General features: G+C 39.4%; 1 protein-coding gene across 8 annotated transcripts in view; it reads left to right on the top strand.

Annotated features, from left to right (window-relative positions):
- PPP2R2A (protein phosphatase 2 regulatory subunit Balpha) overlaps nucleotides 1–7,365 on the top strand; it is an 85,829-nt gene extending 78,464 nt beyond the window's left edge. For 7 of the 8 annotated variants that reach the window (XM_070067918.1, XM_070067915.1, XM_070067917.1 and 4 more), the window contains 3 exons: nucleotides 812–981; nucleotides 2,876–2,967; nucleotides 6,366–7,365. In XM_070067918.1, coding sequence (XP_069924019.1) covers nucleotides 812–981; nucleotides 2,876–2,967; nucleotides 6,366–6,645 — 542 coding nt within the window. In that variant the 3' untranslated portion in view covers nucleotides 6,646–7,365. The remainder of the gene's footprint in view (nucleotides 1–811; nucleotides 982–2,875; nucleotides 2,968–6,365) is intronic. The other variant, NM_001171075.1, reaches the window with a different exon arrangement.
- Nucleotides 7,366–17,733: the final 10,368 nt, after the last annotated feature.

The raw sequence follows: 17,733 nt of genomic DNA, 5'->3' as shown, positions 1-17,733 counted from the left end.
TTTGTATGAAACTAACCTCAGACATGATGACTATATTTACAGAGGTTTACAGATCTTAACTTTTATACATAGGGCCTCTTTTAACCTTTATTAAACTCCCTAACTCTTCTTGGGGCATCACATGTTACTCCACTGAAAGAACATAGTAAGGCTCTCCGGGGGCGTTTCTTTTGATTCCCAATGAATATATTTTTAATGGAGTGCTTATTTTTAGGAACTTGAGGTTGAGCTTTTCAACTTTATCTTCAAATAGAGCCATTCCTTTGCTTTCATTCCCTCCCCATTCCTTCCTTTTCCCCTCTATTTTGAGCTTCCTAGGAATATTTGGTTCAGAGGTTTTCTTGGCTTAAAAAAAGCATTTGAAAACCACTCGGTTAAAAAGTTAAGGGGTTGCAGTATTCTGTTTGTATTATTGAATGTTTTTAAAACTCATGAAAATTTGGTGTGTGTGTATTAACTGAAACAACTTTATGTGGCCACCAGAAAATAAAATTGAGGTATGATTTGGATGAGTAGGATAGTGTTCTTCTTGTGGTGGTAGAGGTCAAGTCAGTTAAGTCTTGCAAAGTTGAGTCTGCCAGCCAACCTGGGGCACTGAAGACAGAAGCCCCAGCAAGTCTGGTTTTTAACCACATGACTCTGAAGAAGCTTTGAGGGAAGTTAATTGTTACAGCCAGAGAGGTATTTTTCAGTTCTTTATTAGCCTGTCATTTTATCTTGCTCTTAGGAAGTTTGTGAGTGGCTGTTTAAGGAAATGCTTTGTCTAAGCCAGAATATTGTACACGTTGCCGTTTTTTTTGCTTGTTTTTAGTGTTTGAAGAACCAGAAGACCCCAGTAACAGGTCATTTTTTTCCGAAATCATCTCCTCTATATCTGATGTAAAATTCAGCCATAGTGGTCGATATATGATGACTAGAGACTATTTGTCAGTCAAAATTTGGGACTTAAATATGGAAAACAGGCCTGTGGAAACATACCAGGTATTTGCAGTTTTCTCATTCAATGAGCATGTACCCTCTTTCATGTTTATAAAGAAGAACTTTGTACTAGGTGTACAAAATATTTTTTGTACTCACTATTCTACAGTTTTCACTGTTAGACATTTCCCCTCAAAGATCCAAGAGTGTGTTGCTTTTCCATATGTTAAATTTTGTATAACTTAAAAGATTGTGTTGTCATTCAATTTGCTGTTAACATATGATTTGGCTGTCATTTGATTCAAGAGTGTCTTTATTTTCTGCTGCGGTGTACATTTAAGGCAGAGAGAAAAGAGCATTAAAAACCAGTAAGGTCCAGGCAGGATGAGAATTGGAGAGAATGGCAGGCCTGCTTAGAGATGTGCATGCTCTGATTGGAAGATGTGCAGTAATCACTGAAGTGGAGCTTCAGTCTGGCATGCTGAGTTGAGTGAGCTCATTACTGGCTTTCATCTGATAGCTATAGTCTTAACATTTAAAGAACAAGGGTTTGAAAACCTAGCAGATGGCTAGCAGAGTTGCCTACTTGATCAATTTTAGGATGTCAGTTGTGAATTCTCTTGTCTTTCAGCTATTACCATTATTCCCTGTTCTCTGCTTCAGAAATAGAAAAGGAGTGAAAAAGCACACAATTGTCACTGAGTGGGAACAGCAGGAAGTTGTGTTAGGCCCTAGATTGGTGTAGAGAACACTTCACCTAGCCTTAGGAGTATGCAGTTCAGTTTATAGGTGATATCTTCTTAATGTGTTAGTATCTCAATAAAATTAGAATGAAGTTTCTTTCGAATCTCCTGTGATAAGCATAAACCACTCAAGATTCTTTTTAATGTTATTTGGAATTTCAAAGTAAATGCTACATTGAAACAAAAGCAATGAGATAAAATTCTGCTTTGTTTTCAAAGTACATTTGTGTAACTGCCAAGATTGATACATCTCCAAGTTATTCTCACCACCAACCTGTTGCCATTGAGAATAGTTGACTGGAATCTTAGCTTTCTACCCTTCAATAGTTTGGTGAGAAACCTTGTACTGTGTGCATTCTTATTAATTTTTTTGTATTACATGTTCACATTCAATCCTAATTCCACATGAGTTGGAGTTCCTCTGTATTACCAATTTTCACCTGATGTCACATAGACACGGTCTGTTTCATTCTACTATAATTAAAGTGGACATCCAAAATTTTAGTTTAGGTTGTTTCATAAAGAATAGAGAATTCTCAGCTTTTTAAGGGGTACCTATTCTTTCCTAGCGTTACTTTTTAAGGATCTCTTTCAGTTAAAAGTAATAGTAAGATAAAGTACATTTCATTGACTGTTAACATTTTATAAGTAATATCAAGTGATGCTATAAATTTTTAATGGTGCCTACCAAGGGTGTCCATATAATTTATCACCCGGCCAGGGCATGGTCATGTTATGGAAAGTATATGCATTCAGTTAAAAGCACAGTCCTCAGTTAAATTATGCCCAGGAAATGGTATTCTGGAAGTTAGTAAGCATGGTATTCATAGTTTTATCAGCAGCTAAAAGACTTAAAACCAAGAAGTGATAGTCAAATGGTGCTGTAATTTTCTTTTATGAGGTGCATATCTGTACCTTCTAATTTTTTCCATCTTAAATGTTTTGTTCAGGCTTACAACGGGTTACATGTGCCATACTAAGAAGGGAATTTTTCCCTGTCATTTAGGAGGAAAATTTTGCAGCCTCTTTGAAAGGCACATTTCTGTTACTGAGAGGATTGAGACTTAATGAGAGAGGAGGACTGTGTTTACATATATTAAGCCCTTTTTTGTTGTAAAGATAAGGGCTTTTTAAAAATACTTCTCTAAATTAAGTAGATAAATGTGTTGAGGTAAGCTCAGGTATATATGTTACATATCTGTGTTTTTCCTCAGGTGCATGAGTACCTCAGAAGTAAGCTTTGTTCACTGTATGAAAATGACTGCATATTTGACAAATTTGAATGTTGTTGGAATGGATCTGACAGGTAATTGCTTTTAATTTAAACTTAGAGAAAAGGGGTTTATTATTGCATTCTTCCTGGTATGGTTGCCAGTCACAAAAAATAGGGCTTTTTCTTTGAGACTTATTTATTTGAAAAGCAGAGAGGGAAAGATTTTTCATTCACTTTTTTACTTCCCAGTGACCACAACAGCTAGGAAAGGGCTAGGCTGAAACCAGGAGCCTACAGCTCCGTCCCAGTCCCCCACATGGATGTCCGGGACCCAAGCACTTGGACCATCTTCTGTCTCCTTCCCAGGCTTGTTTGTGAGGAGCTGAATTGGAAGTGAAGGAGTCTAAACTTGACCTCACACTTCAGTGTGGGATATGGCCATCTCAAGCAGTGGTTTAATCTACTTTGCTGCAACACCTACTCCCGGCTGACTTTTTTTTAGGTTGACATAAATTAAAAGTCCTAACTTCATTTTTTCCTTCGAGATTCCTTGAAATAAATTTAATAATCTTAGTTTAGTATAGCAATACTGGTCCATAAAAGTGAAGCATTCTTTCACTAGCAGATAGGAGAATATGTAGAATTTATAGATTTTTAAGAATGTTTTAAGGACCAGATAAATCACATTGACATACCAACAATTTATTTTTTATTTTTATTTATTTATTTTTTTTTGACAGGCAGAGTGGATAGTGAGAGAGAGAGAGACAGAGAGAAAGGTCTTCCTTTTGCCGTTGGTTCACCCTCCAATGGCCTTCGCGACCAGCGCGCTGCGGCCGGCACACCGCGCTGATCCGATGGCAGGAGCCAGGAGCCAGGTGCTTTTCCTGGTCTCCCCATGGGGTGCAGGGCCCAAGCACCTGGGCCATCCTCCACTGCACTCCCTGGCCACAGCAGAGAGCTGGCCTGGAAGAGGGGCAACCGGGACAGAATCCGGCGCCCCGACCGGGACTAGAACCCGGTGTGCCGGCGCCGCTAGGCGGAGGATTAGCCTAGTGAGCCGCGGCGCCGGCCGACATACCAACAATTTAAATGGTGAAATTTTGGTTCAGTTACTATCCTATTGTTGAACTATTCTTAAAATATTTGGGCAGCAGATATATTTCACTTGTGTTACTATGCACCAGTTTTTGTAGATTTTTTTTTTAATATTTTTTTTACTTATTTAAGAGGTATAGTTACAGGTTCAGGAGCCCAAGTGCTTGGGCCATCTCTCTCTCTCTCTCTCTCTCTCTCTCTCTTTTTCTTTTTTAAGATTTATTAATTTATTTGAAAGAGTTACAGGCAGAGAGAGAAAGAAATCCTCCATCCACTGGTTCACTCTCCAGATGGCCACATTGGCCGGAGCTGCACCAGTCCGCAGCCAGGAGCTTCCTCTGGGTCTCCCACATGGGTGCAGTGGCCCAAGGACTTGGACCACTTTCCACTGTTTTCCCAGGCCATAGCAGAGAGCTGGATCAGAAGTGGAGCAGCTGGGACTCAAACTGGCATCCATGAGGGATGTCAGCGCTGCAGGTGACAGCTTTACCCACTATGTCACAACACTGGTCCCTGGGCCATCTTCTACTGCTTTCCCAGGCCTTAGCAGAGAGCTGGATTGGAAGAGGAGCACCCAGGACTAGATCGGTACCAGCTGCAGGCAGAGGATTAAACTACTGCACCACAGCACTGGTCCTCGGTTTTTCTAGATATTGACACCTTATGGAAGTAGTAATAAGTCTTTCTTTCAGTCTTTTAAATGTCAACATGTACCACTTACTATGTTCCGATAAAAAATAGTAAAAGAAAGCAGCATTTTGGAGTTCTTTTAAAACTACATTTAAAGTAGAGATGCTTACTTTATACAGTAGATTCATCCTGGTTTCATGATGTTATGTGTTCTAGAGGATATTAAAACTTGAAACATTTAACTTTTAAAAGTTTCAGCCATACATTGGTTCGGTTGCTCCTCTTCTGATCCAGCTGCCTGCTAACAGCCTGGGAAAGTGATGGAGGACGCGGCCCGGGTGCTTGAGCCCCTGCCCTCTCGTGGGAGACCTGGAGGAGGCTCTGACTATTGGCATCAGATTGGCCCAACTCTGACTGTTGCAGCCATTTGGGGAGGAAACCAGCGGATGAAAGAACCTCTGTCTCTCCCTCTCACTGTCTATAACTCTGCCTTTTAAATAAATAAATATTTTCTTAAAAAAAAAATGTTTCAGCGATAGACTAGGCATCCTAATCAAAACCTTACAGATTTACATAGTGAATCATTTTTAAGAAAATAAGAGTTTATTGTATGTAGGGACGTGTACCAATTTGAGTTTGGTTAAAAATTGTCTGTTGAGTAGATGAAAATCATTTGTTTTTAATAGATAACTTGTGTACATAATATACATAGTACAATAGTGATTTGAGCCATGTGGAAAGGAGATAGTAAATGGTAGTAGTACCAGTCAGGCCCTTCCTGAGTTATTAATGATTTTATTTTTGTCAAATTTGGTTGATGAGGCTGTTTTGTAAATATTGAGCAAATAAGACTGACAAGAAAGTGTCTTGGGCAGGCTAGGAATTTGGCACCCTTTTCAACTCACACTTATAAAAATACTTACTTAAAATGTTCTTAGTGGTACAAATTATTTTCTGTTAAAAAATATTACATGCTACTTTCTTAATAGTCTCAGGAATAGATTTTATTATAAGCATTCATAAAATGTGATTATCTGAACCAGGCCTTGGGACAAATTAAATAGCTTATAGTTTAAATTAGAAAGAATTAGTTTCTCCCTTCCTTCCTTTATTCATTTGAAAGTCTGAGCCACAAAGAGGGAGAGGCAGAGACAGGAAGAGAGAACTTTGTTGGTTCACTCCCCAATTGGCCACAGTGGCCAGGGCTGGGCCAATCTGAAGCCAGGAGCTTCATCCCGGTCTCCCACGTGTGTGCAAGGGCCCAAGGACTTGGGTCATCTTCCGCTGCCTTCCCAGGCTCATGAGCAGGGAACAGAAGTGGAGCAGCCGGGACTCGAAGTAGCACCCAAATGGGATGCTGGTACTCTGTGTGGCAGTTTTACCTGCTTTGCCAGAGCACTAGCCCCAGCATTGGTTTCTTAACAGCTGTTTCATGCAGTTTGGTTTTAGAATTGCATAGATGTTGCCTACAGCTGCAGAAAATGCAATCATGACAATTCACTTCTAAGACATTTTATTTGAGGGTACTGTTCAATTTTCTCTTGATAGTTTTGGTAGTCGTCTAAAGGAGTAATTGATAAAAAAAAAAAAAAAGTAAAATATCTCAGGTGTATTCCAGTCATTGAGTTGGTGTCAGCAGTCTTGTCTGTTAAAATCTGCTTTAAGTAGCTGTTTTCTGTGTAGTATCACGCTAGGTTTAATTGTTCTGCTAAAAACAATCTCTTGTTCCTTTGTTTGACTGAATGTTCTGTCTATTTTTACAGTGTTGTCATGACTGGATCTTATAATAATTTCTTCAGAATGTTTGACAGGAACACAAAACGAGACATAACCCTAGAAGCATCACGGGAAAACAATAAGCCTCGCACAGTGTTGAAGCCACGGAAAGTCTGTGCGAGTGGCAAGCGAAAGAAAGATGAAATAAGCGTTGACAGCCTAGACTTCAACAAGAAAATCCTTCATACAGCCTGGCACCCCAAGGAAAATATCATTGCTGTAGCTACCACAAACAATCTGTATATATTTCAAGACAAAGTGAATTAGTGTTGGCATTCCTAGCAGAGGAGCCCACTTCCTGCTTAGTTGAGATAGTTGAAATCTAGCATTCGTACCTATAAAAGAGAGAGGTCCATTGTGGTGCCCCTTTCCAGTGTTTGACAGTGTGCCATTTGACAACACATTTTTATATAGCTACATGGAGAAAGCTCTGTGGATTCATCACTGTGGTGTTCTCCATGTCTGCTAGCCATTTAGGTAAGGGTAGGGCACTTTTAATTTAAATGACTTCTTGCACCATCTTGCCTAATGGACTAGATTGGACTGTATCAACATTGATTTACTCCACTTTTTATGCCTTCCATTGTGATGATGTCAAACACAGTGAAAGCCTTCAGTCATGCTATGGGATTTAATTGTGTATCCTCATTACTGTATCATTGTGGGGTACACCCCTCCCTCCCCCTTTTTTAAATTAAATACAGCTCATTCTTACTGTGGCTTGTAGCATTCCTCCTCTCTGGCCTCCTGGACTCTTCCCCCTCATCTCTTTTACCTTTGCCCCCTCCACCCGACTTGGTGGTGGTATATTAAAAAAAGAACGAAAGCACACAAAATGAGTCAGTTTGGGGTTTAGTGGTAAAGGGGGTGTATGTTGCGAACAAATGTTTTAATAACAGTTGGCTGTAATCACTCCTTGCCATGTCTGGCACTGAAAATAAGGAAAAAAAAAACTACTACTGAATAAAAGTGACAAAGAATGGAGAATCTGGTTTTCTTTTTCTTTTTAATCTACCTCTTTAAGCCAGTATTTTGTGACATACCCTTTTGGACACCGTGAAATGAAATGGGTTTCCATTATTTTATTAGTATTTTTGTTAATTATTTTTATCAAGTGTTCTTTTACATGGAAAAGGAGGGGTATTGGTTCTGTATGAACATGTTTTAAATATATGTTGGTATTATTAAGGTTTTCATAATCTATAAATGCTACTAGAGACTTTTTACTGTAGTTATGAGGGTATTGGATACATTGTATCAACACTTAACTCATCTGTTAAATTGTTGTAAATGGGATCCAAATTTGTAGAACTTCATTTTAAAATGACTTTTTACAGTGCTTTGATTTTTTTGCCTTACTAAATACTAAGTCAAAGACTAAAATGTTTTTAACAAAAACTTTTTTGTCATTCAGTCTTACAGCATAACATTAACATCAAATGATCTAATACAAATTGACACTGCACTACTTTTTTTGTATTTTATTACTATCAAAGCAGAATGAAATGTACTTTACCATAGATATTTTCCTTCTATTTTTGATTTTCCAAAGCTGTATTAAAGACAAAATTTTAAAGGTACAGTGTTAAAAAAAACTGCTTACTGGACTCCCCACAGCTGGCCCTATAAATAAAATTTGGTAATCTGTGTATGACTACATTTTCCCTAAGTGGTGATACCTTATCCAAAGATGAAGAGTGTCCCTATTTTTAATAGGTGGAATATACCTTTGTCAGTCTTGAAGAGCTTTAATGGAGAAAAAATGGACTTTATTTTTAAAAGATGCATTGAGCAGGCATTTATATTATTAGAGAATGGTAGTATATTTTGGTTGAGCAATAATATAACAACCTTGAATTTTAGAGGACTGAATGCTTCTTATATGTCCACTACCTATTGTTCAGATGCAAATTTGATTAAATATTTCATCATAATTCCCTCTACACTTATATAAATATTATGTCTTGTAAGTTAACATTTTTAGCACGCAGTAGAAATTTTATGTAATAAAATTACTGTCTCTGGGACTTAGCAAGTCTGAATTTGTATTTAAACACTGATTATTATATGTCTGATAATTTTTAACAGCACTTTTTCTAATTTATTTTGGGATCATTGGTATATTCATAGTTTGTGCTATTTATTCTTCATACTAACTTGTAAGTGGAATATTCCCCTGCCAGAAGTATCAAGTAGTGATACTGTGTTTTCTGATGGAGCAACTCTCCAGAACATCTGTTTTGGTCGTGGTTTCCCTACACTTGGGTTGTATGCTTGATATAACATAACTGAATAGCTCTTGGAAATTTATTTTTGATTGATCAGTAGCTAAGATAATTCTCACCCATTACACTAAGGGATAGTTTTATATATTTGAGTGAAATGCTTCTATAAGGTATGCTATTATAAATTGTAACATTAAGTATTCATTTTCAAATTTCTTTGGTGTAGCAAACTACGAGCCCAGCCACTCATTTTATATGGTCATGGTTAATCTTTTTATTAATAAAAATTATACTTAGAATGAACTTAGTCTTGTCAAGTTGCTTGTATTTCCTGTTCTCTTGTCACTAATAAACATTTTCTGTCCTTTCTTAACCTTTTTAAAAGATTATGATAGGAAAGAGAAGTCTCATTCTGTTAATCTCTATGATCTTTACTTAGTGGCTGGGCAATAGTAATAGTTAAAAAGCAAATCTTATAAACACTTTTATATACTAGTAATTACGGGAAAGAAGATTATGGAGCCCTCAGTCTCTTGGAATTAAAAAAAGCTATCCATGTACTTTTCCTTTAAAATTAGGAGTCTGTTAAACCTTAAATGTGAGTTCTGGGTAGAGATATTCCTTAAAACAAAACAGTTCCTATTTTAGTGTGTTGGCAGTATTTTGTAACAAATTACTTTGGTGGATCTAAGAAGTGTTGGGGTAGTCTCAAATGCTAAACATCTTTTGTAATTGAGTTTTGTCTTGACATGTTACTGAATAATGATATTAGACTAACCTACTACCTTGAGAGAATTAAAAGACTTCAAGGGTTAAGATTAGTAATCTAGAAAATCAACTCCATAGCACAGTGTCTGTCAAACACAAGACACTACAAAGCTCAGTTTCCTTCCAAAAGGAAGGATTTTATGAACATGAACGGGCTTAAGGAGAAAAACTAGTATTTGTTTCTGCTTTAGTTTTTTAATGTTCTACTCAACATGTATGCTTCTTAGTAGTATTTGAGTAGCTACATGCTACGTTAAAAGAGTTTCCCACTAGGGGGCAATGGTTAAGTCTTAACAGCATCTGTGAGATAATTTGAGAATGGTTTTCATTATTAAAGACCAAATAAGGGACTGAAAGGAATATCTAAAGTGTGCATACTCATATATGCCCAAATAAAGCTACGGCTCAACATGACCCTGGACTAAGTGAGGACCATGTGATGGAGGAGGAGCTCGGATGCCAGGTGTGGTCTCGTGCTCAGACCTTCCTAGGAAAGCATCAGAAACAGATGAGCTACCCTAGTGGGATACTCTAGCAACATAAAACTCCCAGTCACATTTTTATTTTATTTTATTTTTTTTTTGCTCTTGGGCTTGTAATTTTTACAGAAAGTGTAATTATGCATATTATTTAATGTCCTCTTTCACCACTTAAACATCTTGAGTGGTTTCCTAAATGAGGTGTTCATTGTAAGCAAGATTTGCTTATCAACACAGCCTGATGTTGCATGTTCCGTAATTAGCTGAGGCTGATTTTCATTTTGTAAACAGAAATATTAGAATAGTGAACGTAACCTAATTTTGGTGTGTAAAATGATTAGGATACATTGTTAGAAATGTAATTGCTGTATTAGAGTATATGGATATATTTCATATTTGGTACATAATGTCAAATTTCCCTTTCAAAAGTTCCATCATAAATACACAGAATTAGCCATCATTTTCTTCCAAAATAAGGTCTGCTTTTACCTTTTCCTTCAGTGCTTTTTTTTTTCTTTGAGAGGCAGACAGGTCCTATCCACTGGTCCACCCTGTAAAGTCCCAACAACCAGGGCTAAGCCAGGAGCTGAAAACTTAATCCAATTTTCCCATGTGAGTGGCTGGAACCCCAACTACTAGAACCCTTATTACAGAACCAGGACTCCCTAGGCACTCCAAAATGATTCCCCAATGAACAGCTTAACCACTAGGCTGCATGCCCACCCATCAACATTGCCTTTTGAGAAGCAGAAATTCATAATTCTCATGAACCCACTTTGTCAATATTTTTAGTTTTTGGATTATTCTTTGGGTGACATCTGAAACTTGCTTAACTCAAGATCAGGAAGATTTAATTTTAGAAGTTTGTGTTTTTCTCTTTACATCTAGGTCTGTGATCCATCTGGGTTTGTACATATGACATATATAAAAAAGTGTATGTGCCACAAGTAAATTGAAGCTTTCCTTGGTACCTTTGTCAAAAATCAGTTGACCGTGTGTGTGTGAGTCTATGCTGTCACCAGTATGACACTGTCTTAATTACTGTAACTTAAGTGTTGAAATCTGGTAGTGTGAATAACCCAGTTTTGTTCTCCAAACTGCTCTATTTTAGTGCTTGGGCCTTTACATAAACATTTCAGAATCAGCTTTATGACTTCAAAAAATTCTGCTTAAATTTTTATGACAATTGTGCTGAATCCATGGACCAATTCAGGAAGAGTAGACATCTTCTTTGTTGTTGTTGTTCTTTAGAGATTTATTTTATTTATTTGAAAGAGTTAAAAAGAGAGGCAGAGACAGAGAGAGGTCTTCCATCCACTGATTGATTCCCCGGATGACCGCAATGGCCGGAGCTGCGCCGATTTGAAGCCAGGAGCCAGGAGCTTCCTCTGGGTCTCCCACATGGGTGCGAGGGGCCCAAGGAGTTGGGCCATCTTCCACTGCTTTCCCAGGCCATAGCAGAGAGCTGGATCAGAAGAGGAGCAGCCGGACTAGAACCTGCGCCCATATGGGATGCCGGCGCTCCAGGCCAGGGCTTTAACCCGCTGCACCACAGCGCTGGCCCTGAGTACACATCTTAATACATGTCCTCCAGTTCATGACAGCACATTGCTCTGCCTAAGTATGTCATTGATCTCTTAACATTGCTGTTTATTTTTAGCATACAGATCGTGCACATGTATTGCTAGTACTTTATTTTCTGTGTGTGACTGTAAATGTTATTTTTCAAATTTCTATTTCAAATTGTTCACTGATGTACAGAAATACAATTGGTTTTAATATATGAGTTTCTGTATTGACACATTGCTAAGTTAACCTAAGTAGATTTTTTAAAGTATTTTATGTAGGTAAACATTTTTGCTGATTATATTTCCAGTCTTTCTATTTTTCCCTTTCACTGCCTTTTACTACTGTAATTTTTATTTGAGAGGCAGAGTGTGTACAAGTTTCCATTCTCTGGCTCACTGCCCAAATGCCAGCAATGGCCTTGGGTCAGGGGAGCCAGTTCAATCCAGGTCCCCCATGTGGGCAGCAAGGGCCCCGCAAATTGAGCCATCTCTTTTGTCTCCCAGGGTGTGCATTAGTAGGAAGCTGACTAAGGAGCAGAGCCGGAACCCAAACCCAGGCATTCCAATATTGAATGCAATCATCCCAACTAGCATCTTAACTGTTGGGCCAGAAATTCACATTCATTCATTCATTTTGTCCTGTTGCACTAGATAAACCCTAGTTTGATGCTCAGACACATCATTGCTTTGTCAATGATATTAGGGAAAAACATTTCTTTTACCACGGAGTATGTTCTAGGATATTTGGTGATGCCTTATCAGACATGGTTTGCTTTTCTGAGGGTTATTCATCATAAATGGATGTTAGATTTTGTTGTTTTTTTGCAACTATTGAAATGTGTCATTTTCTTTATAATGCAGCTGTGATAGAGTATATCAGTTTCCAAATGTTGACCTAGTCTTGTATTCCTGGACTGTTGCTGGATTCTTTTGCTAGTATGAGGATACTTCAAAAATTCATGAAAAATTGTATTAAAAAATTTAACTTCACTGGGGTGGGCACAGTGGCACAGAAGGTTAAGCTGCCACCTGGTACTTCTGCATCAATCAGTGCCTGGTTGGAGTCCTGGCTACTCTGCCTCCAACCCAGCTTCCTACTAACGTGATCCTGGTTGAGCTTGCCATTCACTTGGAAGACCTGGGTGGAGTTCAGGCTACTTGGCTTCGGCCTGGCCCAGCCCTAGATGTTGCAGGCATTTGGGGGAGTGAACCAGTGGATGGAAGAGAGAGCTCACTCACTCCTTTCAAAAGTTTGACAAATTTTCTGAATCTATGTGTAGTTCTTTTAAAATAATATTTTCCATGAGCTTTTTGAAGACCCTTCATATTTTGAGTATTTTTGCATCGATGTTCAGGAGAAATCCTAATCGGTACTTTCCTTGTCTTGTAATACTGTTAGTATAATGCTGGCCTCATAAAATGAATATGAATATGAAATGAACATTGAAATTTCCTTAAATATTTGGTGGAATTCACTACTGACAAAATATTAAATGTTCTGTCAAGTCATGTAACTATGAGCCACTTTTTAAGGAGAATAGATATCCCTTTGGGGACTGAAATGTATTACTGCTTTATTCTGTGAATCTCCCAGCAGAGTTAGGAAAATGAAGCACCATAATTTGAGTTTGCCACAAGGCAAGTTTATCAGCCCAAGTCTAGATCAAACTCTTGTTGCTCAACAGTTTGCTAAGTAATGCCCAGAATGATTCACCGATCAGGTAGTATGGTTGTTACCTTATGGAGCAGACAGCAAAGTAGTTAGGATGTGCTTGAGTGACACCCCAGGGTCCCCATGAGTCTAAGGAAGTAGAAAGTTCTCTCCCCTTTTCCTCCACCCGCCTCCCTCTCCTCCTCTTGTCTTCTGCGTTCTACTGGCAGCCAAGGGTTGACCTATCTTGCAGATATGTTTATTTGGTCATTGGCTAAGAGTGCCTCACAGTAGTCACTCTTCAACTTCCTCTACTATAATACTTCCCACTAACTATTTAAGTTTGCACTATCTCTCCTGATTTAGAATTAGAGATTAAAAACAGGAGAATCACTTGTAATTAGGTGTGTTATTAATAAAAAATGAGGAAGTAGAGACATTAGACTTACTAGACAGACTTTAAATCATTTAAATAGTGCATGCTCAAAAAGCTAAAGAAAAGAATACTGTCTTGACAAATAGAGAATATCTTTAAAGGGATAGAAATTACAAAAAGGAACCAAACTGTAGAGCTGAAAAGTGGAGTAACTGAAGGGAAAAGCTTAATAGTTGATGATTTCCACAGGAGGAATAAACAGCAAATATGAAGATTGATCAACTGAAATTACTGTGTCTGCTTGCGAGGAGAGCAGTCTCACCTGGTCCACGGACGTGTTGCTCAGTATAAGAATAAGGAGAGTAGTCTGAAACAGTGCAAGAATGAAAGCAAGTTTACTTGCAAGAGGTGGCAAAGCTTCCCTCTGTGGGGCATGCAGGGAGGGGCCCAGGGCTGGGAAGCTGGTGTCCTCATGGGACTGTTCTTCATGTTTGTTCTTTGTCATTTTCTGTGATGTATTGGCCCCTCACCTGGTACAAGCGGTAGGGGTCGTATTTAGATTGGCTCTCCTGCATCTGTCCATGAGCATGGGAGGGGTCAATAAGATCACCCACCTGTATTCAGGAGCCAGGGAGGGACCGGTAGTGGGAAGGGTCGTAGTTGGTTAATATTTTCCCACACCTCATACCCTAATCGTCACATCGCCCCTCCTCCTCCTCTAGTCTGTTCTGAATTGTGTTTTCTTACATGTTGTTTTTCCCTAGAGGGGTGGAATTCTCCCAGAATTCATCCAAAGTCCACTCTTCTATAAGCCTGCCTCAGGGGCCCTTTTCCCCTATAACAATCATCCAGTGTAAGGAGAAAAAAGAAAAATAGGCCTTCAGAAAATTTAAGGATAACCATCAAGCATGCCAACATACGTATGATTGGAGTTCCAGAAACTACTTAAAGACAAAATGGTTTTAAAAAGTTCCCAAATATGCTAAAAGGTACCAATTTATACATCCAAGAAGCTCAATGAACTCTAAAAAGAATAAATACAAAAAAATCCACACTGAGACCTTGTAATCAAATTGTCAAAAGCCAAGGACAGAAAGGGAATCTAGAAAGCAGCAAGAAAGAAGTGACTCCTACACAAAAAGTCCTCAGTAAGATAGTAACTGATTTCCCATCAGAAACCACATATACAGATTGACAGTGGGATGACACGCTGCAGTGCTGAAGGGGAGAAACTGCAATGAAGGGTACTATAGTCAACAAAAGTATCCTTCAAAATTAAAGGTGAAATTAAGACATTCCCAGATAGACAAAGGCTGATGGAGGTCATGCAAAAACCCTACAGGAGTATTTCAGATCGAAAATGAGAAAATATTAGTAACTCAAAGCTTTATCAGGAAATATAGAACTCTGATGACAATAACTATGTAAGTAAACACAAAAGCCAGTGGTGTTCTTTCAGTTTGTAACTCCTCTTTCTTCTATATTTAAAAAACAAATCCACAAAGTAAATCCAGGGGCCGGCGCTATGGCGCAGCGGGTTAACGCCCTGGCCTGAAGTGCCGGCATCCCATAGGGGCGCCGGTTCGAGACTTGGCTGCTCCACTTCCGGGGTGCTTGGGCCCCTGCTCCCACGTGGGAGACCTGCAGGAAGCTCCTGGCTCCTGGCTTCAGATTGGCGCAGCTCGGGCCATTGTGGCCAATTGGGGAGTGACCCAGCAGATGGAAGACCTCTCTCTCTCTCTCTCTGCCTCTCCTTCTCTCTCTAACTCTGACTTTCAAATAAATAAAGAAAAATCTTAAGAAAGAAAGAAAGAGAAGGAAAGAAAGAAAGAAGGAAAGAAAAAAAGGAAGGAAAGAAGGAAAGAAGGAAAGAAGGAAAGAAAGAAAGAAAGAAAGAAAGAAAGAAAGAAAGAAAGAAAGAAAGAAAGAAAGAAAAAGAAAAAGAAAGAAAGAAAGAAAGAAAGAAAGAAAGAAAGAAAGAAAGAAAGAAAAGAGAGAGAGAGAGAAAGAAATGGAGAGAGAGAGTTTGGGCTGGTGCTGTGGCGTAGTAGGCTAAGCTTCTTCCTGTGGTGCTGGCATCCTATATGGGCACTGGTTCTTGTTCCCTCTGCTTCTTTTCAGAACCACCTCTCTGCTTATGGCCTGGGAGAGCAACAGTGCAAGATGGCCCAAATGCTTGGGCCCCTGCACCCACGTGGGAGACCTGGAAGAAGATCCTAGCTCTTGGCTTCAGATCGGCCCAGCTCCAGCCATTACAGACATTTGGGGAGTGAACCAGCAGATGGAAGATCTTTCCCTCTGTTTCTCCCTCTCTCTGCCTATAACTCTACTACTCAAATAAATAAATTCCTTTTTTAAAAAAAAAGGAATCTCATGGGACTGGCGTCATGGAGTAGCAGGTTAAATTTCCGCCTGAAATACCACCATCCTGGCTGCTCCACTTCTGATCCAGCTGCCTGCTAAATGGCCTGAGAAAAGCAGAAAAAGATGGCCCAAGTGCTTGGGCCCCTGCATTAACATGGGAGGCCAGGATGAAGTGCCTGTCTCCTGGCTTTGGATCGGCGCAGCTCCAGCCGTTGTGGCCATCTCGGGAATAAACCAGTGGATGGAAGACCACTCTCTGTCTCTCTGTCTCTGCTTCTCTGTAACTCTGCCTTTCAAACAAATAAATAAATCTTAAAAAAAAAGTAATTTCAATTTCATCTACTTAAGCCTGGAGAAAAGAAAATATTGTAATTAGTTTTTATAAAACTAGCAAAGGATTATAACAAAGCTCAAAAAATATTATGAGATGTTTAAATCTTTTGAAGAAGTGCCTGAAAGGAAAACAGAACACAAAGATATATGACAGTCTGCTCTGGGAAGACACTTTTGCAAATATGTCCATGGTCCCCTCAATTACTATATTATTTATTTATTTATTTGAGAGGCAGAGTTACAAACAATGAGAGGGAGAGACAGAGAGAAAGGTCTTCCGTCTGCTGGTTCACTCCCCAAATGGCCGCAACGGTGGAGCTGCACTGATCTGAAGCCAGGAGCCAGGAGCTTCCTCCAGGTCTCCCATATGGGTGTAGGGGTCCACAGACTCGAGCCATCTTCTACTGCCTTCCCAAACCACAGCAGAGAGCTGGAGTGGAAGAGGAGCAGCCGGAACTGGAACCAGTGCCCATATGGGATGCTGGCACCGCAGGTGGAGGATTAACCTACTGCGCCATAGCACCGGCCCCCTGACAAAAATCTTAAAAGAATTTGCAAGAGGGAACCAACATTGTGGGACAGTGTTTGAGTCCCAGCTGCTCTGGCTTCCAAAACAGCTCCCTGCTAATATGCTTGAGAAAGGAGCTGAGGATGGCCCAACTATAAAATACTTGGCTCTTGTCTTAGGCCTGGTGCAGACCTGGCCATTGAGGCCATCTGGGGAGTGAACTAACAGAAGAAAGATTTCTCTCTCTCTCTCTCTCACTCGCTCACTCTATCTCCCCTTTTCCCCCTTCTCTGTCACTCCGCCTTCCAAAGAAACAAATAAATCTATATAAAAATTTATTTGCAATAGGATTTGACCTACTAATCCTTTAAAAAATGTTTAAGTACAAAGTTTTTCAAATAAATGAAAACACTGGAAGAAGAGTTTAATATTCATGTATTACCTAGCTTCAGTAATCGCCAACACATGGTCAATATTTGGCAAGCCCATTTTTTCAGTTCATCTGAAGGGTAATCAGTCATTTTCAAAAGACAAATGAAGAGAGGCTCTCTAGTAACCAGCCCTGAGACAGACTTGTTTCTGTGGGCATTTAGACCATGCAATTTCAAATCAGGGTTGAAGGGAGGACTTAAAAATCAGTAAATATTGTTGGGTCAATTGGTTACAAAATTGGGAAGAATTGAAGTTAAATAACATGTGAAAATTGAATTTTAGGTGGACTGGGGCCTAAATATAAAATTAAGGCTATAAGGGAATTAGAAAAAGTTACAAGGGCAGGAGGAGTGGATTCCTAATCTTGGTTTGAGCCAGGGGGACATGACATGAAAACAATACAGGAGCAATTAAAACATCTGCAGAGCGAAGCAACACGAAAGACAAGTCACAAATGCCACCGCAGGCAACAGGTCAGCCAGCCCAAGGACACCAGGGGACCGGGCCTCTGGAGACAAGAGAGCGAAGTAGACGGGCTGTTTAGGAACAAAGGAATTTAGTGCCACCCACATACCAGACACGTGGCTTCCCACGTGGTGGCCCGGAAACAGCCGCGTGGGGAATGCGGCGATTATTTTCTTCACTGTGTTT

Source organism: Oryctolagus cuniculus, chromosome 2 (assembly GCF_964237555.1).
Source record: "Oryctolagus cuniculus chromosome 2, mOryCun1.1, whole genome shotgun sequence".
NCBI lineage: Eukaryota > Metazoa > Chordata > Mammalia > Lagomorpha > Leporidae > Oryctolagus > Oryctolagus cuniculus.
This window is presented reverse-complemented; position numbering and strand designations above follow the sequence as displayed.